General features: G+C 31.7%; 4 protein-coding genes and 2 pseudogenes across 4 annotated transcripts; 4 read left to right on the top strand and 2 right to left on the bottom strand.

Annotated features, from left to right (window-relative positions):
* Positions 1 to 1,307: 1,307 nt before the first annotated feature.
* On the bottom strand, positions 1,308 to 2,416 carry LOC149885832 (uncharacterized). The gene is made up of 2 exons (XM_090094277.1): positions 2,319 to 2,416; positions 1,308 to 2,232 (listed from the first exon to the last, which is right to left on the bottom strand). The coding sequence occupies exons 1-2, from the start codon at positions 2,414 to 2,416 to the stop codon at positions 1,308 to 1,310; spliced, it is 1,023 nt and encodes a 340-aa protein (XP_089950403.1).
* A 1,117-nt stretch (positions 2,417 to 3,533) lies between these two features.
* On the bottom strand, positions 3,534 to 4,454 carry LOC149885831 (uncharacterized; annotated as a pseudogene).
* A 3,303-nt stretch (positions 4,455 to 7,757) lies between these two features.
* LOC149885830 (uncharacterized) lies at positions 7,758 to 10,508 on the top strand (annotated as a pseudogene).
* Positions 10,509 to 10,853: 345 nt separating this feature from the next.
* On the top strand, positions 10,854 to 11,657 carry LOC149885829 (uncharacterized). The gene has a single exon (XM_090094276.1). The coding sequence runs from the start codon at positions 10,854 to 10,856 to the stop codon at positions 11,655 to 11,657; it is 804 nt and encodes a 267-aa protein (XP_089950402.1).
* An 8,925-nt stretch (positions 11,658 to 20,582) lies between these two features.
* LOC149885828 (uncharacterized) lies at positions 20,583 to 24,324 on the top strand. Its single transcript, XM_090094275.1, has 7 exons — positions 20,583 to 20,775; positions 21,593 to 21,800; positions 21,904 to 22,379; positions 22,524 to 22,912; positions 23,020 to 23,385; positions 23,479 to 23,624; positions 23,934 to 24,324. Exons 1-7 carry the CDS (start codon positions 20,583 to 20,585, stop codon positions 24,322 to 24,324), a joined length of 2,169 nt encoding a protein of 722 aa, XP_089950401.1.
* Positions 24,325 to 24,345: 21 nt separating this feature from the next.
* LOC149885827 (uncharacterized) lies at positions 24,346 to 24,765 on the top strand. The gene has a single exon (XM_090094274.1). The coding sequence runs from the start codon at positions 24,346 to 24,348 to the stop codon at positions 24,763 to 24,765; it is 420 nt and encodes a 139-aa protein (XP_089950400.1).
* Positions 24,766 to 24,771: the final 6 nt, after the last annotated feature.

The following is a 24,771-nucleotide window of genomic DNA, read 5'->3' as shown; positions in this document are numbered from 1 at the left end:
TAAAGTGTTCTTTTACTGTTTGTGTATGTGTTAATATGAGTTTTAAAATTGCTTTAAAATTTGTTTAAATAGGTATATAAGGAATATATTTAACCTTACATACATATTTAAACACATTTATTGTGTTTATAGTTGGTACTAGGGCTTGCATGCGATTAAAATTTTTAATCGCAATTAATCGCACGATTAAATTTTTTGATCATAGTTAATCGCGCGATTAATCGAACATTATAATTTAAATAAATAAAGGAAACAAACAGGAAAAGTTTTTTAAATCATTTGATCTATTTGCATGCAAATGATAAAACATAAAAAAGTTCTAATTATAGTTTATATTGTTTCTAATACAACCAATAAAAATAAAATATTTTAAAAACTTGAAACAAAAAATTTCTTAAAGCCAGTCTTTTAAACATAATAACATGTTCAATGAATCTGGCAGCAGAGATGATCTGTGCTTGTCTGCAATGAATCCAGCGGTTGAAAACAGTCTGTAGTCGCTGGAACTGACAAATATTTCTTTGCGATTGTTGCTAATCGAGGATATGAACCTTGATGTAGCTTCCACCACTGAAGAGGATCTGAATCCATTTTGGCGCAGAGTTCTTTTCGATATCGACTCACTTCATCTTCACTTGGGGAATCAACTTCATCCAGATCTGGTAGATTGAATGCCATTTTAAAATTTTTTTTGTTTTCTTTTTCCTACAAGTAGCCTTTTTTCTATATAGTATAAAAAAACTTAAAATAATGTTATTCAGAATTTGGGGGTAATAGATTTAAAAATTAAAAAATGTAATTCTTTAGACTAGAATTTTACTAATTACTACCATAATCTATAGAATTTATATTTCATCATAAAATATAATTGAAACCTCATAAGCATTTTATGAGAACTCAAATATAAAAAATTACAAACCCGCGTTTTTTAAAGTTTTTTCTATTATTTTCAGTATATTCAATAATTTAACTAAAATTTATAGTAAAAGCGAATATTTTTTATTATAATGTGTTTATTTAGACATTTAAAGGACTTTAGTAAAAAAAAATTATCAAAATAATTTTGTCCACCATAAGTCTAATATCCGGCCCACTGTGCACCGCTCAATTATCCATCAACAGTTATTGCGGTGGGCCATGCTCCCTAAATACGGATTCCAATTGACTTACTACACTTTTGGTATCTTCGCACGGCAACTTTCTCCAAACTGCAAACCGACTTAGTCCACAGTCAATCATTGTTAAATATGGCGACCCTTTATAGTGAGTCACATCACAAGCAATTCTATACCATGTGTCTGGTACATCTAGCACTCCTTTTTCCATTTTACTGGTGCTGGATCAATTGAATTACATTGGCAAAAATTGCGAACACGTTCTTCAACGTCTTTTCTTAATACTTGCGGAAGTCTTCGTTGCACTCTAAACATTGTCCGATTAACGCCAAAATGATGCTTTGAGTTAAAATTACAAATTTCTTCAGCAATACTTACCCCAGCTAGTTCTTTAGTATTTCTTTGTGAAAGTTCCTTTATCCAAATTTTTGGAACTCTTGTCAACACGTCAGCTTTGTATTTGGAGGACGGAACCCATTTCATTGTGTTGTTTATATTATATTCTTTTATTAAGTCTTGCAATAACGAAAGTCTCCTTTTAATAAGCATTTCTGATAATCCATTTGATCGAACCCTATGACTTTCAGTAAGCATTAACCATCCATGAACTGTTACTGAATCAGTGAATACTAACAAATTCCTTATATGCCACTTACCAGCTAGGTTTATCCCACGCACCACAGCATCTAATTCAGCAATATTAATATGCATGACATCATTTATACTTCGAAGCCAGGCTGTATCCTCAATTATTACGCCATTGTATTCTATAGCAACCCCTATTGCCATGCTGCTTGCATCACACCACATTGTCACTCCATTTTGAATTCCTTCAGCATTCCATTTTCCTCTCACAGAATCACTAACTTCCAATCGGCGCAATATTTCAATCAACCATGACTGAGCTTGATCTCCTATTAAATCATCCCAAGCATCTCCTTGACTATGTCGTTTTATAAAACTGCAGGCAATTCTGAGCAAACCTCCAACAGGATAGTGACCTAATAAGTGTCCCCATATCGAAAAAAGTTTCCGTCGTGTTACTTTTTCAGTTTTGATATCTTGTGACTTTGGAATGGTGTTTCCTCTTTTCCAACAAAGCTCCTTTTTTTCATATCTAAATAGTTACAAACCCAACACTCGTGCAGTATCACATTGCTCTGGCTCTTTGGTTACCAATCCATAACGCGCCAAATGATTTACGACCTTTTCAACTGATGCTTTGAGCTTTTTTCCTTCAATGATGTTACTGTAGCTTCTCCCTCCATTTTCACAGCTTCTCCATTAACAGCCAACACCATTATGTCATGTCTTCTAATACGAACACCAGCTTTCCGAGCTATGTCGTTTGAAATAATAGTTCAGGTACATCCGCTGTCAACCAGTGCTTTCCCTGCAAAGGTGTTCACCTGCACAGTGCATATTGGAAGCGCCGTTAGTTGTTTAGGGAAACAGCTGGCGCTGGCGATTCCCCATTTGAGTTTCTCTGGTGCAACAAACAAAATCATGCAATATGTCCAGATTTTCCACACCTGAAACATTTTATCTCATCACTGACAATTTGTTTCTTTGAAAAATAGATTCGAGCAACATGTCCAGGCTTGTCACAGTTGTAGCAGATAACATAAGTAGCGGATGGTTTCTTAACATTTTTATGGAACTCAGAGATGGTTGTTGAAACATACTCTTCTTTTGTTTTTCCCGTCATGAGTACTCTTGCATGGTTTAATGCATCCTGTAAACTGATCCCAAATATTTTCACTTGTGCTCGTAGCTGCTTTGAAATTTCACCCGGAAATCCAGTTATAAACGCTCTTAGCAATAATTCTTCGCTTTCAATATTGGCCAAATTCATAAGTTGACGCAAACTGGACAAATACAGATCGACAGATTCACCGTCAATCCATCTCCGATCTCTGAACTGCTCGTAAGCTTGGAAACCATCAACTGCAAATGCATCTAGTAGGGCTTTTTCTATGTCCTTAGCGGAAGTTTTTTGGCTCTCCCCAAGTTGCTCATATAATACGAACGCACTACCTTCAAGAAACAACGGAATGATCAATGAAAGATCGCCCAATTTTTGCAGCTCTCCCACCAGTTTGATCTTTTTCAACCACACTACAACATCTCCAGATCCATAAAATTTTCCAATCATTTTTGCCATGGATGCCATACTGCCGAAGTAGCTTGTTAATACGACAACTTTGTTTACTTTTATTTTCTACTGTTTTTATTCAATTCTCTTACAACTTTTATACAGAAACAAAAAATACTCGAGGGCGTAATTATGTACAAAAATAGCGTATGACTTGACTAATAACTTACATCAATTAACTTTAATGACAAGAATTTTATAAACGTAATAATAAAGTTTTACAACAATCAGCTATTATCACAATATGCCATAATAAAATTTTACTAGCTGTACTTACATAAATCAAAGTTTAGAAGATATTTTCCAACTTTAGTAATTTACATTAACGCAGGAGGAACTTGATAAGTGCCTTCGTTGACAGTAGCTGAATGACCCATGTGTTTATAAAACAACTCCCTTTCTTTCTTGGGCAAATCTAGAGCTGAGAAAAGGGTACTAACTCGGTGACGGTTTGAAGTTGCTTTTATATTTTCTGGCTTTTTTAACGAAAGATTATTTATAATGTTATGGACTGCATGCCAACCTGAAGTGTGTCCTTCAGATAGTTTTGTCCCAGCAAATAAGTATGTTCTCTTTAAAACATCAACTTCATTACGTACATTAGGATCAGCTAATTTTCTTAATGATGGCATTGTATTGGGAGGAATAAGGATTGGTACCAAATGGTTATTGCCTTTTCCACACATGTACGTTATTTTAAGGTGTTTTACTAATCTTTGCTCCATCTCATTAAGTTCAAAAAGCCTCTGTTTATCAATCCATGAGTCATTAACTGCTTCATTACACTCATCAAATTGCAATCGAGCTGGCTCTCCTCCTAAAGAAGTAAATTAGTTCAGTTTTTAAAAAATGTTAAAATTAAAACTATCGAATTGATAACGTTACACAGAAATAGAGCAAATCTAAAGTATGCTGGTATAATTGATATTAATAGAACTGTTTAAAACCAAACCTCTTCTTGCATTTAATAAAGTCAACCTTGCACATGCACAGTCTTGTAGCTCAACAAAACTGGGTATATCAAAAAATTCATAAGACTCATCTGTAAGCTCCTTCATTCTTTTTAAAATATGCTGTCTAAATACATATATATCTTCTTCATCAGGTGACTGTGATGGTTTTCGTAACTTTATATTTTTGTTAAGTTGATAAATTGCATCACCAAATATATAATCTTCCCACATCTCAAGAATACTAACCAAATTATCAATTTCACTTGAAAGATTATCTTGACTTTGTGCCAGAAATAATCCTTTTAATACTTTTGCTGAGCGCTTAAGTATATAAAACAAATTTTGTTTTAAACCTGCTTTCAGAATAGAAATATCAGAAGTGGTATATACTTCTATTGCTTCTCTCAAGGCTTCAAAATTGATACGAGCAAACATATCATGAAGATTTTTAAAGGTTATTGTGATTTGTTTTTGCTGTAGAAATATAACATGTAAGTTAGCTAATCGCCTCATATCAGTACGCACTGAATTTCTTACAGCAATAGCTTTTCCAAACTTACGTTTCTCTTTATTAAAAAACATAATCCCATTTTTTAATATGATAGGATCAGTGCAACAAATCTGTCCAATATTATCAGTTTTAAACTTCGCCAAAATTTTTGTGCGAAATGAATCACTAATTTTTACATCATCTGGTACCAGTAAAACTCTAACAGGTACAGGAATAATTGTTTGGCAAGAATTTTGTTGACAGTTTTTGAAATGGCTGTGCCAATATCTTCGTGAGGCAAACATTATGCAATGGCTGGAATAGCTAATGCCATTTTCCCTTTCATAAAGTGGGTTTACTTTCTTAGCCTCAGCCTGATTAACTTTAAATATACCTTGTCTTTTGAGTTTTTGAAAAACATATCGTTGTTCTTTCTTTGGCAAAGATAATGTTTGATTAACTTCAGGTTCTTTTTTATGCTTTGTTTTAATGTGTCGTTTTAAATAAGACGAGTATTTTTTGCAAAAAATACGAAACCTGTCAGGCTTTTTTTTCACTTTTTGATTCACATTTTAAAAACAGATTAACAATTTTGGTGCAACTATCTGGATCAAACTTTAAATAAAACTTAAGAGTAAACTTGTTTTTATTTGCATATTAATATAAAAATATTAATTACAACTCTAAGATTGGTTGAAACTGCTTCATATATTTGGCTGCTAAAACTAACATCTGTTTCTGATATACTAATATCTGAGTCAAGACAAAGTGCAGAGTCATTTTCAACATCCATCTGAAAAACTTATCTTTACTAAAAGATTATCTATAATTTATTGCTATTTCATATCTTAAAACGCAAAAAAACAATATCAATACAAGCTATTATTTTTGAAAACGAAAATATATTTTATGCAAAATCTACAATTGCTTACTGAATAACAGAGTTCTTTTATCTAAAAAAGTAGTTGAAGTCCAATATATAAACTTAAAAGATTATGATTTAATTACCTATTGATATTAAAATTAGAATGACTCATCAGCATACTCTTTTATTATTCATTTGATAATGAGATAAATTTGATAAATTCTTTTGAATTTGAAATTTTAACTTGAAATTAAAAAATAGCATCAAACCCATGATTTCACAATAAAAATTTTTACCTTAGTCGGTAGATCTTCATTCACCATAAAATCAACACTCTTAAAAAAAAGATTTAGATTTGATGACTTCATCAGATTAAGGAAAGCTATTATGAAAATTAAATTTGAATAAAATTCACACATAATTAACTTACAGTTTCACTACAAGCTGAAGAGGGTTTAGATGCTTGATTTACTTTACCAGATAAAGCTGGATAAGGATCATGTAAGAAAAATTGGCTGAAAAAAAATTTTAAACATGTTGAAACAGTATAGTATACAAAAATGTCCAGGTTAAAGAAAACAACTTGGTTATCCAGCTGTAAATACAAATAGTAGGATTTATGTTCAAATTTAACAAAATCTTACTACAAAGAAAAACTTACTCAAAAGAAAAATCTAAAATTGATCTATGACCAATACTTTCATCGCCACAATAACTGAAAACTGTTGACTATTACAAAAAAATATTTTTGTGTTTAGAGTTTACATGCAACTTTCTTGATTAGAGTTCACATGCAGAATTTTTCTTTGGAGCACAAACGCATTGTTTTTAAATGATATACTTATAGTGCATTGAATTTAAGAGAAGCAGTTTTCTAAATAAACTTACATGACAAAATGCTATGATATAAATTTTTAAAAAATATACTTCTGTTTCTTCTTTAGCTCCAAAACAGTGATCACTTGTAACATCCTGTGAAATACAAGGCATTTAATATTAGATTGTAAAATTTAAAAAAAACTCAGATCATACAGAGTAATTCCCTGAAAACTTCCCAGATAAATCTCAGAAAACTAAAACAATTCTTATTTCATTTCTGTTTCAATAATGCTAATAAAATAATGTTTAAAATTGTCACAAGAAGTCTTACCATTAACAAAATCCATCATATGGGTTAAACTTTCTGTCCACTAAAATACAAAAAGTTAAGCCTGGAGTAAATATTTTTTAACTTCTTATCTTTTATAATTAGACAAAAGATTATTAAAAAATTTAAACAAATACCACAGATATATTTGGTCGTAAAGAAGGATTATCTTGCCAACCTTGTTGAATTAGGTTTATAAATTTAAGGAGATTTATGTTCTCTTCACCATAAAGAGTAAAAAGATGGTTCAATTTTGGTCTTTTGCCAGATACTATGGCATTCATTAAAAGTATATCTTTCAGCACAGGTGTGATACCATGCCAGGCTGATGAAAAGTCAGAAATCATTTCAATGCAGTGATTGCAAGTGCATATATATCAGATTTTTGGTTTGGTGCTTCAACTTCAAATTTAACAATTTCAGGAGATGTAAAAGCTAAAGTCATACGATTTATATTTTGTCTTATCACTGACAAGGCAATTGTCTCCTTAATATCTACATAATCATTAAAATCTAACTTTGATAGTTATATCTTTTGTTGTGCCAGTTACAAGCAGATTAGAAGGTTTGATATCTTTATGAACAATCCCATTTTCATGTAAGTACATGATACCATTAGATGGCTGATAAATAAAATTCAATATCTGGAGAAAAAAAAAATATCATTTTGTTTGTATAAATGTTGAATCATTTGAGATAAATTTGATATCTGTACATTTCAGATTTCTATAGAGTATAACTCAAAATTAAGTGCAGTTGGTGTTGTAGAATATCGCTTAAACCTTATAACATTTTTGTGTTTTAACTGTAAAAAAATGTTAATTTTTTTTAAAAAGAAAATTAACATTTTTTTTTAAAAAAAATGAAGGGGGAGGGGGGTACTTTTTGGGCAAGAGGGCCGTACCCAAGCTCTTTTCCCCCTCATTGGCGCATAAGCGATCAATGTATACTTTGAATGATCTACCATCACTTAAGTTTTGGCCAAGATTAGTTAAACGGATTAAAATTTGATAAGGTTTTTATAAATACAAGATGGCAGTAACTGCCACCATGGATTCAAGACAGTTCTGGTCATGCTATGCTTTGCCACCATATCTTAAAATGATCAGCATAATGTTCTGAGTTTTCGGTGAAAATTTCATGCTTTAATTCACTTGTGTACAATTTTAGTCATTTTTAATGCTTATCTGCCACATCATAAATCTGCATGATGAATATATAGATTATTAAATGGAAGAAAAGTTTCCTGAAAGTGAGGAAGAGTTTTTTGATTTTTTTTTTTAGTAGGTCTTCGATGCTGAATATTTAAAGCTATATTTATGGCGTTATTTATAACAGAACCTAAGAACATATTTAAAATTTTGAGTTGTAGAATAATGTAAAAATTGTTGTTAAAGTTAATTATATTGATTGATCATTTTACTTAGATCCCTGCCATAAAAATAGTAGATGATTGTATTGGGGTCCAAAAAGTAGATAAAATTAGTTACATTGAGCATATTATTTGTTAAACTTATTTTGTTTGTTATTTTAAAGTTAGTTTACGCGTTTAGTGTCTTGTTATGAAAGAGGTAGAATATAAAAAGAAACTTGTAGGAAAAATAACCTTTGCTATATTTATAAACTTAAATTTTTTGATTTTTTAGTTTTATTTTTTAAAGCACTAAAATATTGTCAAATACACTTTCTTCTTTTAGAGATTATCAGATAATAAAAGGCTATCAGACTCGGCATATTTTGTGGCCAAATGAAGCAAAAGGTAAGTAGATATTTGAAAGAAAGCATGGGAAAGAGCCTCGGGTTATTGAGGCTGTGCACCAGCCAAAGTTTGTAAAAACAATTTGCTAAAATAAGAAGAGAAGGAATATTAATGTATAGTAAGAGTCAGGCTTCCACTGATAATCTTATATCAACATGAAAAAAGTTTCACCAAATGGAAAAATTTAATGCAGTGCTTGAAACAGTTTCAAAAGCAAGAGGTTGTTCTCAAGCCATGTTTAAAAGTGTTCACTTAGAACAATTTATGCAGTTGAACTAATTCCAGTTTCTACTGAGTCATTAAATATCCCCAAAATTGCTAGATCTTGATCCAGGTTTTTTAAAGAATGTATTACGAAAAATTAGATATGATGAGTTTGTTAAATTATGCTGAATTGATGACAATATTGTATGATTTGGTTCAAAGTTGTATTGGAAACTTCATAAAACAGAGGATAAAGCAGCAGAAGTTTTTCGATCCGTCAGTGGTGACTTGCGAATTGCTATAATATTTTTAAGTACCTGAATGGTATATATGCTCTATATTCCAATTCTCTAGATATGTTTATTAGGAGTATCTTTGAGCAAATATTTGAGGCTATAGACCCAGCAATCATGCTTTCAGCTTACCGTGATGCGTAAAGCCGCCGCCGGCATGCCAATGCTGGTCTGCTGTGATATAAAGCGCGGCTTGCCGTCATTGGCAAAATAATGAAGGTCCGTTATGTCATTTTTTGTTGGCTTCTGCCATCGGCTGCAGAGTGGCAAAACGATTCGTTGTAAACGCGTTTTTAAATAGGCTTGCCAGCTTCGGTAAATATAATATGGTACGCAATGGTTTTACCAATATAATGCCAGTTTTGCCTGAATTACCAACATATGTTGGAAATAAAGATGTCATAATTATGTCATAATTACTGACATACTTTAGTAAAGCTACAGCGTACAACAGGTAAAACTATAGTGCACTAACATTTGCCAACTCGAGTTGGGAAATGGATATCCATTAGATATATTTCCAGCTCCACGACATTTCGATCGATTCATGTCTTTATAGTGATTGTTTTATAACAAAGTTTTAAGGTTTTATTTTATTAATGTTATAAATATATATGCATATAATTATTAACTTAAAAAAATTAAATTATTCTCTCTCAATCTATAATATAATTCCTACAGAAACGTTTAATGTCGTTTCGTCATTAGTTACTAGGCTTTGAAAGAGCACGTTCTCTAAATGCACGCGGTCATTGGAGAAAGATCTCTTGAACGAGTTAAAACTTTTTGGAATTTAATTATTAGTTTAGATATATTACATAAAGAATGTTATTAAGATAAGTAATCATCGCTAAGATCATATTATAATAAAGTAACTATATAAAATAGTTACATAAACATTTTTATTAGATGAAGTAGAAAAAATTTAAATTTTTATTAGATAAAGTAGTATGGATTTAAATTTTTATTACATAAAGTAGAGAGGATTTAAATTTTTATCAGATAGAGAAGAAAGAATTTAAAGTAGGAAGAATTTTAATTTTTTAAATCGTTTATATTTTGTTTGTTTTAGTTTTTCTTTTTGCAGTTTTGTATTTATTATCTTAGTTTTTAGAAGGAAAAGAGGGGTATGGATATTATTTAAAGTTATACTAATGGTATTTCCATAAAATGGTTATTACTACTTTGAAAGTTCTGTGATGCTATTAACTATTTTTGTTCTCTTTTAGAAAATTTAGAAAAATAAATTAAAACTTTGTGCCAACACTGATATGGGATGTCACATGTTATTGTATGTAGAGGTTAAAATTTGTTATGAGGATTACAGTTCTTAAGAAAAAAAAAAAAAGGAAATCAATGAGTATAGTAAAACAGGGTAGAATGAAATAGTTATGACTATGCTTATTCTTTTGTTCTTAATTAACTATTGAATAAACTTTTTGCAAATATTTTTTGATCATGTTGTAGAGGATTTTTTTCTGAATAAGATGATATCAAATTTTATTTAAAAAAAAAAAGTTTTTTTGATATTTTGCTAAGTTTTCGAATGCATGAAGATATTTTTTTTCTTTTTTTGAAAAATGGACATAAAACTCTCGGAAATTAAATTTGATATTAGTGAACTTAATATGTTTACTGGTAGAATTTTTTACCCTGGTCATGAATCTTTTTTCAAAATTAAGTTTGCTATTCAAGGAAAAAAGTTATGAGAAAAAAGCGAAAACGGAGAATGTGGGCCTGAATGAAATACGCTAATTGCTCACTTGTTAAATGCGGCTTTTATTAATTAAATCTCAAGTGACCAATTGATGTCTATGAATTTTTTGTATAAGTTTTAAATCAATTCGTGTTAAATCTATTCTAATATAAAATATGACTCGAAACAAGTTGCTCTCAAAGAAAAAAGAAAAACCAAACACCGAAGAGCAAGTTGCGCTTGCAGTGGCTAAAGTACAAAGCGGTAAATTTTCACTTAACAAAACTGCTCAATCATTCAGCATACCAGTAGCAACTCTTCACAGGCGTGTCCACGGCATAGTTGAAACAATTGGGAGTGGTTCAAACACGAGATTGTCGCAACAACTTGAATCAACTTTGGTAGATATCCTAATCAAATTATCCGATTGGGGCTTTGGTAGAACTTACAATGACGTCATCACACTTGTTACCGACTATTTGCAACACCAAGGTCAATCTCATTTGTTTCCAAATGGTACACCAGGGAGAGATTGGTATAAGCTTTTCATAAACCGGTGGAGTCATAAGTTAAGCATCAGGGTCATAGGCAATATTTCATCCTTCAGAGCCGCTTCTTGCACACAAGAAATAGTAACAAAGTATTTCAACACACTGCAAAAAGAATTCAACGAAGCAGGAATCAATGAAAGTACTTCATGTCATTTGTGGAATTTTGATGAAATTGGATTTTCTGGTGATCAAGGCAAGCAACATATAGTTTGCCGGCGTGGTGCAAAACGACCATTGAAATTGGTTGGCAACAATGAAAAAATCCATTACACAGTTGGAAATTGCATCAATGCTGCTGGTAATCGTCTTGCTCCATATATTATTTTTAAATCAAAAAAACGCCTGTACAGAAATTGGTGCTTAAGTGGTCCAGACGATACCGTTTACGCCATATCTCCATCTGGATGGAGGAAGATAAGCAATTTATGAATTGGCTCACTGGCGTGTATGTTCCTGCCATTAAAAAAATTCCAGGTAATTAGTTTAATCTTTACTTTAATCAATTAATTAATTAATTAAATAAATCTAATCATAGTTATCCAATTATAGGCATTCATATTTTAGTCGCAGATGGACATGTGACACATGTCACCTATCGGGTCGTACTTATTTGTATCAAAAACAATATCTTGTTAATTTACTTATTAGCTCATTCGTCACACATTCTGCAGCCACTAGATGTCGGTGTGTATTGTCATGTCAAAAGAGTTTGGCGCAAATTACTTCAACAGTTTTATGCAGAGACAAAGTTCAGTAACTTATCAAAAGAATGTTTTAGCCAACTGCAAGCAAAACTTTTTAGCTCTGGCGAAGTTTTTACACGCACCCAAATAGTTAGTGAATTTCAGAATACTGGCTTGTTTCCACTCGACATCAGTAAAATCGACCAGTCAAAATTGCAAATTGCTAATACGTTTGAAACACCGTCATCTCGACCTGAGCCTTCATCATCTCAACCACCAGAATCTATGAAAGTACCACAACCACTACTAGCACCAGGAACTACACCATCTCAGCCACTGCTATCTGAATCTATATCAACAACATCTAGCATCAGCATGTGTTGCATAGCATCAGCTTCAAAGTCACCTCCAAAGCCAACTCGTCTGCAAACAACCTTCAATAGTCTAGTAACTCCGGCTATTGAAAAAGAAATTCAAAAAGAGGTTGAAAAACAATTGCAATCGGCCCAATTGCTTGCAGCAGCTTTGCAACAAATGTTTCGTATCCAACACGTTGACACAAAAAAACGAAAAAATGTAGATGTACCAAGGTTCGATGGGGAGTGTCTTAGTAAACCTGAAATACTCAAAAGATTGAAAGATGCTGAGAGCAAAATTCAGCAAAGCAAGCTAAAAAACAACGTAAGCTAAGCTTTAATGACGAGCTGCAAATAAATCAAGCAACAACAGCAACTCCAACAACAATAACAGCTGCAAACCAAGTGAAATGTAAAAAGTGCCGTAAAGTTTTAGGCGAAGCTTCAACAAGTCAATACATGGAATGGTATCAATGTGAAAATTCAAAATGCAAGGCTTGGCTTTGTCAAACATGCATACAATGCGATATGTAAAAGGCGGTGAGTTTTATTGCACCAAAAAGTGCCGCACAAGTGACAATTCAGCTCAACCTCTAGTACCTCTTTAAGACTTAATATCATCACAAAAATAAAGTTTTTTTTATTTGGTTGTTTTTAATTGCTATTATTGGTTGCTTTTTAAATTGTTATTATTGTTATTATTGTTTTAATTACACATAGATTTGCGTATTTCATTCTCCCCGAATGTTAGGGTAGAATGAAATAACTTTTCTTTTCAATTAAATAAAGTTTCTTAAAAAACTAAAAACATTTTTTACTTGATTTGTATATATTTAAATACAGCTCAAATTTCTCTACAACTTAAAAAAAAATAAATTTAAAAACCTTTTTCCCTTAAAAAAAATTAATTAAAATTCTTAACTATTTCATTTGGCCCCATTTTACTCTATTGTTTGTAAATATATATTTTGTTTACTTTAACTCTTTTTAAATTTTCTGGCTTCATTTTAAAAATTTTTGTTTGAAAACATTTATTACTTGCATATATGCTTTTTTTGATATATATGAGTATGTGGTAATAAGTGCGTTATAGTTGTTTTATCAATGTGTTTTTATAATAATGTAAAGTGCTTTTTTTTATTGTTTGTGTATGTGTTAATATGTGTTATGCAACTGTTTTAAAAATGTGTTTAAATATGTATTTAACCTTATATACATATTTAAACACATATATTGTGTTTAAATATGTAAATAAGGTTAAGTTTACAGTTGGTACATATTTTTATATTATGTTGTTTCCGTGTTTTCAAAGTCCTGTGACTTAAAAATATCTAACTGAAAATTAATTAGTGTATTTTAGAGAAGGAGTAGAACAAATGGCTTTAGATTGTGCAGATCAACGTAATACTCACCTAACGGCATGGTTTAAGTTAAATATTGAAAATGAAAGAGCACATTGCTATTCGTACGTAGACATTCCTTATTACTTTACATTTGATGATAAACTTTGCAAATGGAATGTTAGACAAAGGGGTGGTAATAAGGTGATAGTAAGAATGTATAAATTTAATCCAACTGGAGAATTATTTCTTCTTAGACTGTTACTTATGCAAGCAAAAGGAGCAACATCTCGGGAGGCTGTGCTTATTGTTAACGGAACTGTCCTTAAAACATTTTATGAAGCATGTGTTTTGAAAAGTATGTTGCAAGATGACACTGAATGGCAGAATACTCTTTCTGAGGTGGTTTTTATACGTATGCCAAAGCAAACTAGACAGTTGTATTGAATTAATTTGAAATTTTGTGAACCTGACAATATTTTACATCTCTGGAATACATACAAAGCTTTTATGATGGAAGATTTCATTCACCGCTCAGTCTCACTTCTAATGGCTGAACAAGCTACTCTTCATCAAATTGAAAAGATTTCTAATCAAAGTGGTAAAAGGCTTCCTGATTACAATCTGCCTGTGATTGATGAGTTTATAGGCTTAAATCTAGAAAATTTTGATGAAAATGTTTAACAATCTATTGACGAAGCAAATGAATTAAGACTGTTGCTTAATGTTAATCATTTAAATGCATGCAATGCTATCCTTGCTGCACTGAATGAGCAACCAAGTGTAGAATATCAACATTCTAGATTGTTTTTCATTGATGGACCAGCTAGTAGTGGAAAAACCTTTACTTATAATTAATTGATTATTGAAACCATAAGTAGGGGCTTTAAATCTGCTACAGCTGCATGGACTGCCATAGCAGCAACTCTTCTTACAAATTGATCTACCTTGCATGGCTTATTCAAAATTCCTGCTCCAATATATGATAATAACACATTTAATGTAACTCCCAACTCTTTACACGGCCATTTTTTAAGACAAGTTAGTTTGTTAGTTTGCATACCTAAACATGCCTTAAATGCACTTGATAGGTTGTTAAAAGATATTTGCAACAACAACTTTCCGTTTGGAGGAAAAATCGTTCTTTTTGATGGTGACTTCAGCCAAATTTTTTTTTTTTTTTTTTTCATTATTTATTTGTTGGCGTATAATATTATTTACATTAAGATTTATAATATTATAAGGGCAGGACTTCAAGAAGATCGCAATGACCTTATCACGAAGCCCTTAACAAAAATCTATTTTCTTCTTCAATAAAAACATCTGTATACTATATAAAATAAATATATACCAAGAATATATAATCAATAATATCATAAATATCATAAATATATCATATATCATAATATATCATAAAGTTATATCGTAAATATATCATAAACTTAATACTCTACATACTTTAGAAGTGAAACTCAAAATAAAAACATGACAAATCAAGGTGTAGTATAGCAACTGAAAGTATTTTTTAAAAAATCAAGAATATTTTTTGTTGAAAAAATTATTTTTTTATTAGATTGCTTGAAAAAAGAATAGGTCAATTCAGATGAAAAAACAAAATTTGGCTGTACTATTTCGTTCCATAGAAAAGGTCCACGATAAGATATACAAAATTGAGCTTGTTTCATTTTGCAAAAAGGTTTTTCTAAAATGCCATTATTACGTAGGTTCTATTTATTTTGTGGTTTAATTTTGTAAAGGTTAACAAAAACATCGGGTGATATATGTTCTTTACATTTGTACATAAAACACAAAACATTAAATACATTTAGTTGATAAACATTCAAGATATCCATTTCTTTAAAAAGCGGTTCAGAGTTCGAAGAACGATTTTTAAAATTTATTATGCGAGCTGCGTGTTTCTGATGCCGATAAAGAGATTTAAGTTTAGTTTTATATGTACTTCCCCATACAATTTTTGCAACTTTATTAAAAATATTATTGATGTGTGATTTCCAAGACAGATTTTCTTCAATAAGAACTCCTAAAAATTTTGTCACTTTTTCTCTTTTTAGGATGACGTTATATATAAAAAGATCGGGCATATTTACAGGCAGCATTTGTTTTTTAAAGTTTGGATGGAAAAGTATCCATTTTGTTTTTTCAATATTTAAAGATAGTCTATTTTTTTTGAACCAAAATGAGATTTTTTAAGTTCTCTGTTCATATTATCAAAAAGTATGTTTATATTTTCATCTGACTGAAACAAGTTTGTGTCGTCTGCAAAAATTATAGTCTTCAAATTGGATGCTTTGTTAAGATCATTTATATATATAATGAAAAGAAGTGGTCCAAGTATGGATCATTGTGGGACACCATATGTTATGTTCATTAATGTTTGAGGTTGGGAATCTTTGCTAAAAACAAATTGCTTTCGGTTGGAGAGATAACTTTTGAACCAACTTAGAGTTTTACCAACTTTGCCATAACATTTAAGTTTTTTAAGCAAAATATCATAATCGACCGTGTCAAAAGCTTTTGACAAGTCAATGTGTTGCATTACTTATTAATGCAACACATTGACTTGTTAAACTATTTTTGATGGCTTTTTTTTTTTAAAAAAAATGCGTTTCTCGCAACAGATTCTTGTATTATAGGGAAGCGAAAGCATGCGATCTTTGTAAATAATTTTATTATATATATTACATTTACTTCTTGATCAAGAGTTGTCATTTTTACTCGTGCTTAACTGCTTATTGTAAAAGGTAGATAAACATGGAGCCTACGGAGTTTTTTCTTTGTGATTTAAGATTGTTACAGTAGTAATTATCCTGAAATTTTATTCAGTTGGATGCTAAAGATATTTCCAGATATTTGCAGCTAAGTCGTTACTATTTTTCTTCTTTAATATATTAATGTTAAATACGTTGTTTCTATATGGAATAATTATATTTCGAAAGACAAGTACTGTAATTATTCGAAGTGCATTTTAAATTGGTCTGAATTTAAAAATAATTTAAAATTTTCTGCTATTTTGGACTTGCTTTCACTAAAGACATTTAAGTTAATGTGGTTGCTGGTAGGCAGTCCTAATGTGCTTTACATTGATTAAAAGGAAATTTCATTATAAGTGCAGATTTTAATTGTTATCATTGTTCTTTAGTACAATCATTTGAGATTCATTTTTATCTTAACTATTTGTCAAACATATTTCATCTTAACTACTATCACACTTGTCCAAAATTGGAAATAACTACTCCGAAGCTTCCCGAAAAAACCCTTTGGAGCGGAGTATCTACATATGTTCCTGATTAGAAAAATGAAAAAAATGAAATCCTTCATGACCGTCCGAGCGAGAAATTTCAGTTTAAAAGATAAGATTTTTGCCAAAAAAAATTTTAATTTTTTTTTCAAAATTTGATGAAAAAATCAGTTCTTAAGTATTAGTGGCACATCCCTAATAAAATATTGAACCAAATTTCGGGTAAAGGCATTTTAATGACATATTCATGTTTTCATTCGTGGAATGCACAACTCAAAAATGCCAAACTCAGCAAAAAATCATGAAGACTGTCGGAAGTCAGTTTGTCTCCTCTGTATGAAAAAATATTCTAGGGAGCTAAAAAGTTTTCTTAAAGACCAAGTCAAGAGTCTGATTTCTCAGGATGTTGACTTTTGTGACACACGAGTCCCACTTGGAATGTGTGATTCTTGCAGACTGCTTCTGAGGAGAAAGAAAAATGGTGAGAATGTCTCTGTCCCTCCCATTTTTGATTTCTCATCTGTCATCCCTAGGCCTGAGACAAGAGGACAGCAGTGTGATTGCATCATTTGCAAAATTGGACACCTGAAAGCATTGCAAAAGCACCCATTTGAAATGCCACAACAGCCTTTACCATCCCAAGACCAAAGAAGATGTTCTGATTGCCTCTCCTTAATTGGAAGAGGAGTACCTCATCAATGCAATCAGTTCACATTCAGGCATAACATAAAGATGTTGGCATCAAAAGATTCCAAAGTCAGTGAACAGATTGCTTCAGCAGTCATTTCATCTAAAGAGGCTTCTCCTCATGGAACCCTAAGAATAGCACAAAGTGGTGGTGGGCGACCTTTGCCAATTACTCCAGGTAACAGTAACTTGCAAATCTTTTATCTGATAGTAATTAAAACTTTGTCATTGTCTTTGTCTTTTACAAAAGAAAAAACCTTTAACAAATAAAATTTGCAGTTCAAATCTAAACTTTACTTTCCATAAACAAAACTTGGTTGTTTATGTGAAAAATTTGCTCCTACTCATAGCAATGTTTTTAATACAGGTGCAGCAAGCGCAAAAAGACTCTTTGGTGATGAAGTAGTTCTAAAAGCCCAAGACCTTGCAAACATTCAGACAAACACAGGGCTGTCTAATGCAAGCGTCAAAAAATTGGCCTCAACATTGAACCATGTTGCACAAGCCAGAGTTGTTGAACCTCAATTCCGGGCAAAATTCCATCAAATAGGTACACAACTATCTGAACATTTCACTCACACAAACATAACTGTGACAGATGAAAAGTCTCAGACAAAGAAACAAATTGTGGTTCACTGCAAGAATCTCTCTGAACTTCTCAATGATGTCTTGCTCAAAAGACAAGTGTAAAAAGAGCACATAGTCAAGCTTGGAATTGACGGTGGTGGTGGTTTCCTCAAGGTTAGCCTTGGGATTCAAGAAGATGAATTGATTTCTCAAGTTCAAGCTCCACCAGACAAGAAGACACTTACATCTTTTGCAGCAAAAGACAGTGGTGTGAAATCTCAACTTCTTGTTGCTGTAGCAGAGGATGTACCAGAAAACTATGAGAATTTGAGAACAATACTATCTCTCATCTTCTCTGAGCGAGTTGACTTTCTTCTTTCAAGTGACCTGAAGGTGGCAAACCTTGTGTGTGGGCTTCAGTCACATGCCAGCTCACACCCTTGCACATGGTGTGACATTGACCACAATAGGTTATCACAGAATGGTAACTTTCGAACCTTTGGATCCATCAGAAGATCTTATGCCTCATTTAAAGCAGCTGGTTTAGACATGAAAAAGGCTAAACAATTTCAGAATGTGGTGCATGAGCCCCTCTTGGATTTTTCTGACAATGCACTTGTTCTTGACATCATACCACCAATGGAGCTACATCTCCTTCTCGGTGTAGTGGACCATCTGTTCAAGGCACTAAAGGACTCCTGGCCTGAGGCTGAAGAATGGCCTAAAGCTCTTCATATCAAAGAACAGCCTTTTCACGGAGGGCAGTTTGCTGGGAATGAATGCCGCAAACTCCTCAAAAATGTTGACCTTCTTCAAAGACAAGCAGAGAATTGTTCAGCTTTTCATGTTTTTCCATTCATCGACACTTTGAGAAAGTTTGATGCAGTTGTGAATGCCTGCTTTGGAAATCATCTGGATTCAAACTACTCAAAGAAAATTGACCAATTTCAACTGGCTTTCCTCTCCTTGCCAAAAGTAAGTGTGAGTCCAAAAGTCCACACTGTCTTCTTTCATGTCAAGGATTTCATTGATCGTCACAAAAAGTCTCTTGGACCATTCAGCGAACAGACAACAGAAGCCCTTCATCACAGTTTCCGAACCCACTGGGAGAGATACAAAAGGCCTCTGGGTCATGCAGACTATCCAGAAAAGTTGCTGAGTTGCATAGTAGATTTCAACAGCAAGCGTCTTTAATGCAAAGTTATCAAGAAAACATCGTCTCTTTGTTTCAGTTTATTTATGTTTTAGTTTTTCAAAAAAGCTTGACTAACTAACATTAAAGCTGCCCCCAACTCAATTTTTTAAAGAGTACATTGTTTTCTCACATTGTTTTCTCACATTATTTCTTTGTTATGTGTTCATAGAATAAAAAGAATAAAAGCAATCTACAGTGGACAATTGTTAAATCATTTTTAAAAAAATCAAAATTAAACTTGCTAAACAATCATTTTACTTTTGATTTTGAAGTTTTTTAAACATTTTAGTGACTTACCCATGCATCAGGGATCTGTTATGTAGTGTAGATCAATGTTTAGTGAATAAAAAATGTGTTTTCTTTTGATTGCAAAAAAATATTTTTTGTCGCAATTTCTTACATTTTAAAACTAAAATTTCTCGCTCGGACGGTCATGAAGGATTTCATTTTTTTCATTTTTCTAATCAGGAACATATGTAGATACTTCGCTCCAAAGGGTTTTTTCGGGAAGCTTCGGAGTAATTATTTCCCATTTTGGACAAGTGTGCTATCAACACTTGCATTCATCTTAAAGAGTTGTGTATAGACTCATTAATATCATTATTCCCTTATTTTTTTAAAAATATTACTCTGTGAGATTCTAGATTTGCACCATGTCCAATCTTTCCACTAAACGCAGAGTTCGTACGATGAACATAAATTCAGTTATGAAAATATTTAATCAAACTAATGAACTTATAAGAGCTGATAATCACACAGAAGTTTCAAATGAACTTATAACCTTACGAGACACTGCTGCAGATAAGTTTGAAAAAATCAAAGTGTTAGATGAAGAGATTTCTGTTTTTATTGAAGATGTTGATGAGTTCAACTTGATGATGACAATGCTACTTAATATACACTTAACTATAAACGTGAGATTTTGAAAATTAATACTTTCTTAAAGCAATTTGATTGAAAAAGTAATGAATCCAGTTCCGTTACTACATTTAAAACTAACAAGGTGGTTAAACTTCCTGCATTAAATCTTGAACCATTTGATGGCAAAGCAGGAAATTGGCATTCATTTTTTGAAAACTTTAACTGTGCTATTAACCAAAATGAAGAACTGTCTAATATTCAAAAAATGACATATTTACGAAACTTAGTCTAAGGCCAAGCATTATCTGCAATCACAGGATTATCACTTTCCAATGATAAATATGTAATTGCATTAGATATTTTGAAAGATCGTTTTTCAAATAAATAAATATTGATATCTTCTCACATGAAAAAGCTTTTATCTCTAGAGCGTGTAATCAACATAAAAAATGATAATTCTTTAAGAAGAATTTTAGATATGATTGAAATCCAGGTTCGTAGTTTAGAAAACCTTGGAATTAATTCCTCAACGTATGGTCCTTTGTTGATACCAGAATTACTCGAGAAATTTCCTGATGAACTTAACCTAATTATCAGTCGTAAATTAAATGATAATTAAACTTGGGAAATAAGAAATGTGCTTCGTGTACTAAAATCTGAGTTAAGAGCATGTGAACAGAGTAGCAATTCTTCAGAACCTTCTAGTTTACCATTCACAAACAGTACTTTTTACTCTACTGGAGCATCAAATAAAAGGCAATCAACCTATTTTGAAAGAAATAATTATCATGTTAATAATATACCCTTTAATAAAAATAATTCTACTGCTACTCAACTTTCATGTATTTTCTGCAATAATAACCACAAGCCACATCAATGTCAAGTTATTACAAATGTTACAGCTCGAAAGAAGATTTTGAGCAAGAAAAGGCGATGCTTTCGTTGCCTTTGTGATGGACATTTTAGTCATCAATGCCCTTCTTCTTTTTAATATTTTAAATGTGGTGGTTTACATCATATTTCAACTTGTGATGAAAATCGAAAGGATCATGCAAAATCTAACTATGAAAAACAAAATGCAAATTTAACCTCGGTTGCCAGTGCTTCTTTACTTCAGAGTGAAGCTGTTTTGCTGCAAACTGCTTTAGTATTGTTTGAAAATGAAGACAACTCCCAATCTGCAGCCTGTCGACTCCTGTTTGATAATTGTTCGCAGCTCAGCTATATTTCTACATCTGCATGTGCCAAACTTAAATTAAAACCATTGTGCAAAAAAGAAATCCATATCAAGACTTTTGGACATGGTAGCATTTCAGAGGTCTTAGACAGAGTTAGGCTGTTTCAGAGGTCTTAGACAGAGTTAGGCTGTCAAAAGTATTTATGGTTATTACATTGTCATAGAATGCTTTGTTAAAGACATTTGCTCTCCTTTAAATGGACAGCACATTGGTATTGCTTCTAGTAACTATAGCCATTTGAGAGGTCTAAGGTTAGCTGATGATAATAAATTAAATGATACTTTATCTGTTGATATATTGGTTGGAGCTAATTTTTATTTGAAATTTGTAGAAAATCAGGTCATTAGAGGAGTTAGTGGTCCAGTAGCTATTAAATCAAAAGTGGGGTACATTGTTAGTGGACCCTATGATTGTTGAAAGGGATAGGGTAGATAATTCAACTGTTTTATCAACACATGTTTTAAAAATAGACTCTGAATTTGTCAATAGCCAACTAGCAATTAAAAAGGAGTTTAATTCATTATGGGACAATACAAAGTTTAATGTAACTGATGAGGTCATATGTTATCAGTTTAAAAATAATATAAAGTTTGATGGCCAAATGTACGAAGTTGAGTTACCATTTAAATCAGATCATCCGGTGTTAGGTGATAATTATAATTTAAGCATGAGTAGGTTTTTGGCATTGGAGAAAAAGTTTATAAAAGATTCAAATTTATTTACATCTTACAATGATATTATTAAAGATCAATTGTCAAAGGGCATTATTGAACGAGTGTCCATATTTGAAAGCAATATTGGTAATGTTCACTATTTACCCCATCGTCCGGTTATTCGTAATGATAAACAAACTTCAAGAATTCGAATTGTCTTCGATGCAAGTTCTTCTATATCTGGTCCCTCATTGAATGAATGTTTGTTTTATGGCCCATCTCTTACAACTTCTTTGTTTGGAATGTTATTACGTTTTCATTGAAAGCGAATTGCCTTCATTGCAGATATTGAAAAGGCATTTTTAAACATATAATTGGCTAAAATACACCGTGACTTTGTACGTTTTATATGGTATGATGACTTGTTTGATTTAAATAACACTAAATTGAATTCAGATGCATTAAGTACATATCGTTTGTGCAGAGTTTTATTCGGTGTCACATCTTCTCCCTTTTTATTGTCTGCAACTCTTCTAACTCAAACAGAAAGTTATCTAAATAGCGATCCTGAGTTTGTTAAAAAATTTATTCAATCACTTCATGTAGATGATTTAAATACAAGTACAGATTCTGTTGCTGAAGGACTTAGATTTTATAAAAAATCCAAATCGTGTTTAAAAGAAGGTGGATTTAATCTGAGAAAGTTTGAGTTAAACTCAAAAGAGTTATGCGATTTGATTCAAGAGGATGACTTTATTTCGCGCAATATATCAAAAGTTTTAGGCTTAAAATGGAATAAATCAGAAGATTGCTTTATTTTTTCGTTTCAAGAACTTCTTACAACTGTTAACTCTAACCCAACAAAAAGAGACATTCTTATATTTATAGCTAACTTCTACGACCCTTTACACTTCTAAATCCTGTCATTGTAAGATGTAAAATATTGTTTCAGTCTATTTGTAGGCTGAAACTCGAATGGAATGTTGAAATAGATGGTGATATTTTGAATGAATGGGATCAAATTGTTCATGATTTAATTTCTGTACCGTTTGTTTATGTGCCAAGGTGGCATAAAAAGTTGGCTGACAAACCAGATAACTTTAAATATGAGTTGTATGGTTTTAGTGATGCAAGTCTAAAAGCATATGGGCGTTGTGTTTATTTGAGATGTTGTATTAACAACAATTACAATACTTGTTTGGTCACTTCTAAATCTAGAGTTTCTCCTTTAAGTAAAAGTACAATTCCAATGCTGGAATTAAGAGCCATGTTATTATTAGCTAACTTAATGTCAGTTGTTTCCAAAGAATTATCTAGTGTTTACAATATTTCTCAAATTTTCTAATTCTATTATCTGTCTAAACTGGGTTATAATAATGAAAATAAGATCTATGAATTGTTTATTCAAAAGCGTTTAGAAAAAATTCGTTTGCTATATGATGTTAAATTTTGGGATTATATTGCGAGTGAAAGAAACCCAGCAGATATTATATCACGTGAAAGTAAATTTAGTGATTTTCAAAATAATGAACTTTGGTTCAAAGGTGCCAAATTTTTGTATAATGATTCTGTTTCCTGGCCATGCTTTGATTTCAAAAAAGCAGGGATTATCATTCCATTCTGATGTTGTAACATTGATGACATCTGTCGATTCTCCTTTAAATTTAGAATGCATATTGAGAGATTTGAAAATTATGACCATCTTCTGAGAGTCACTTCATTCGTTTTGCGTTTTGTCTGTATAGTTAAAAAGGAAATATGTGTGGGAGGGTTTTCTCCTACTCCTAATGCCATAGATTTAAACCAAGCTGAAACTCTTTGGATTAGATATATTTAGAAAAACATAAGTTTATTAAAATCGGATAGTCAGTTGAAGAAAGATTTAGGTTTTTTCATTGAAAGTAGTGTTGTTCGTTGTTTAGGTCGTCTTGGTAATACCCCAATGCCATACAATTTAAAACATCCATTAATTTTACCTAAAAACAGTTTGTTTAGTGAACTATTAATATTAAATTGCCACTCAATAGTAAAACATAATGGAGTAAAGGAAACATTAACTCAATTGCGTTCCAAATTTTGGATACCAAAAGCTCGAAATACTATTAGGAAGCTTATCAAAAAATGCTATGTGTGTAGACGATATGATAGCAAACCTTATAAATATCCTATTTCACCTCCCTTACCTTTGTCAAGGCTAAATGATGAATATGCCTTTAAATATGCCGGAGTAGTTTATTGTGGTCCAATATTTATTTAAAATATCTATTTTGGAGATGAAATGTTTAAAGCTTGGATATTCATTGCAACTTGTTCTAGTACACGTTTTCTTCATTTAGATCTTGTACCTGATTGTTCTGCACAGTCATGTGTTCGTTGTCTACGTCGTTTTATTGGGCATTATGGTTTACCCTATGAGATTATCAGTGATAATGGTACATATTTCTCAGCAGATGAAACCCAAGCTTTTGTTTCTTCTATGCGTATCCGTTGGCATTTCAATGTGGCTGCAGCGCCGTGGGGTGGGTTATTTGAGAGAATGGTTAGGACAATAAAAAGAACTCTTAAAAAGATATTAACAACATCAAGATTAAACTATGAAGAAATGCTTACAATTCTTTCTGAAATCGTAATCATAACAAACAACAGGCCTATTACCTTTATTTATGAAACACCTGGTAAAGAATCTTTAAACACCTAATCATTT

This window comes from Hydra viridissima, unplaced genomic scaffold (genome assembly GCF_058129835.1).
Source record: "Hydra viridissima isolate aposymbiotic clone 2 unplaced genomic scaffold, HvirCarnegie_v1 scaffold_7, whole genome shotgun sequence".
Lineage (NCBI taxonomy): Eukaryota > Metazoa > Cnidaria > Hydrozoa > Anthoathecata > Hydridae > Hydra > Hydra viridissima.
This window is presented reverse-complemented; position numbering and strand designations above follow the sequence as displayed.

Bases quoted from the DNA above. Each gene is read 5' to 3' on its own strand.
- LOC149885832 (XM_090094277.1), bottom strand. From the start codon at position 2,416: ATGGTGTTGGCTGTTAATGGAGAAGCTGTGAAAATGGAGGGAGAAGCT. The intron at 2,233-2,318 runs GTAAATCATTTG...GTAACTATTTAG, and splicing joins AAGCATCAGTTGAAAAGGTC to ATATGAAAAAAAGGAGCTTT.
- LOC149885829 (XM_090094276.1), top strand. From the start codon at position 10,854: ATGACTCGAAACAAGTTGCTCTCAAAGAAAAAAGAAAAACCAAACACC.
- LOC149885828 (XM_090094275.1), top strand. From the start codon at position 20,583: ATGAAAAAGCTTTTATCTCTAGAGCGTGTAATCAACATAAAAAATGAT. The intron at 20,776-21,592 runs GTAAATTAAATG...GCTTTGTTAAAG, and splicing joins ACTTAACCTAATTATCAGTC to ACATTTGCTCTCCTTTAAAT. The intron at 22,913-23,019 runs GTTAACTCTAAC...ATATTGTTTCAG, and splicing joins TTCAAGAACTTCTTACAACT to TCTATTTGTAGGCTGAAACT.
- LOC149885827 (XM_090094274.1), top strand. From the start codon at position 24,346: ATGTTTAAAGCTTGGATATTCATTGCAACTTGTTCTAGTACACGTTTT.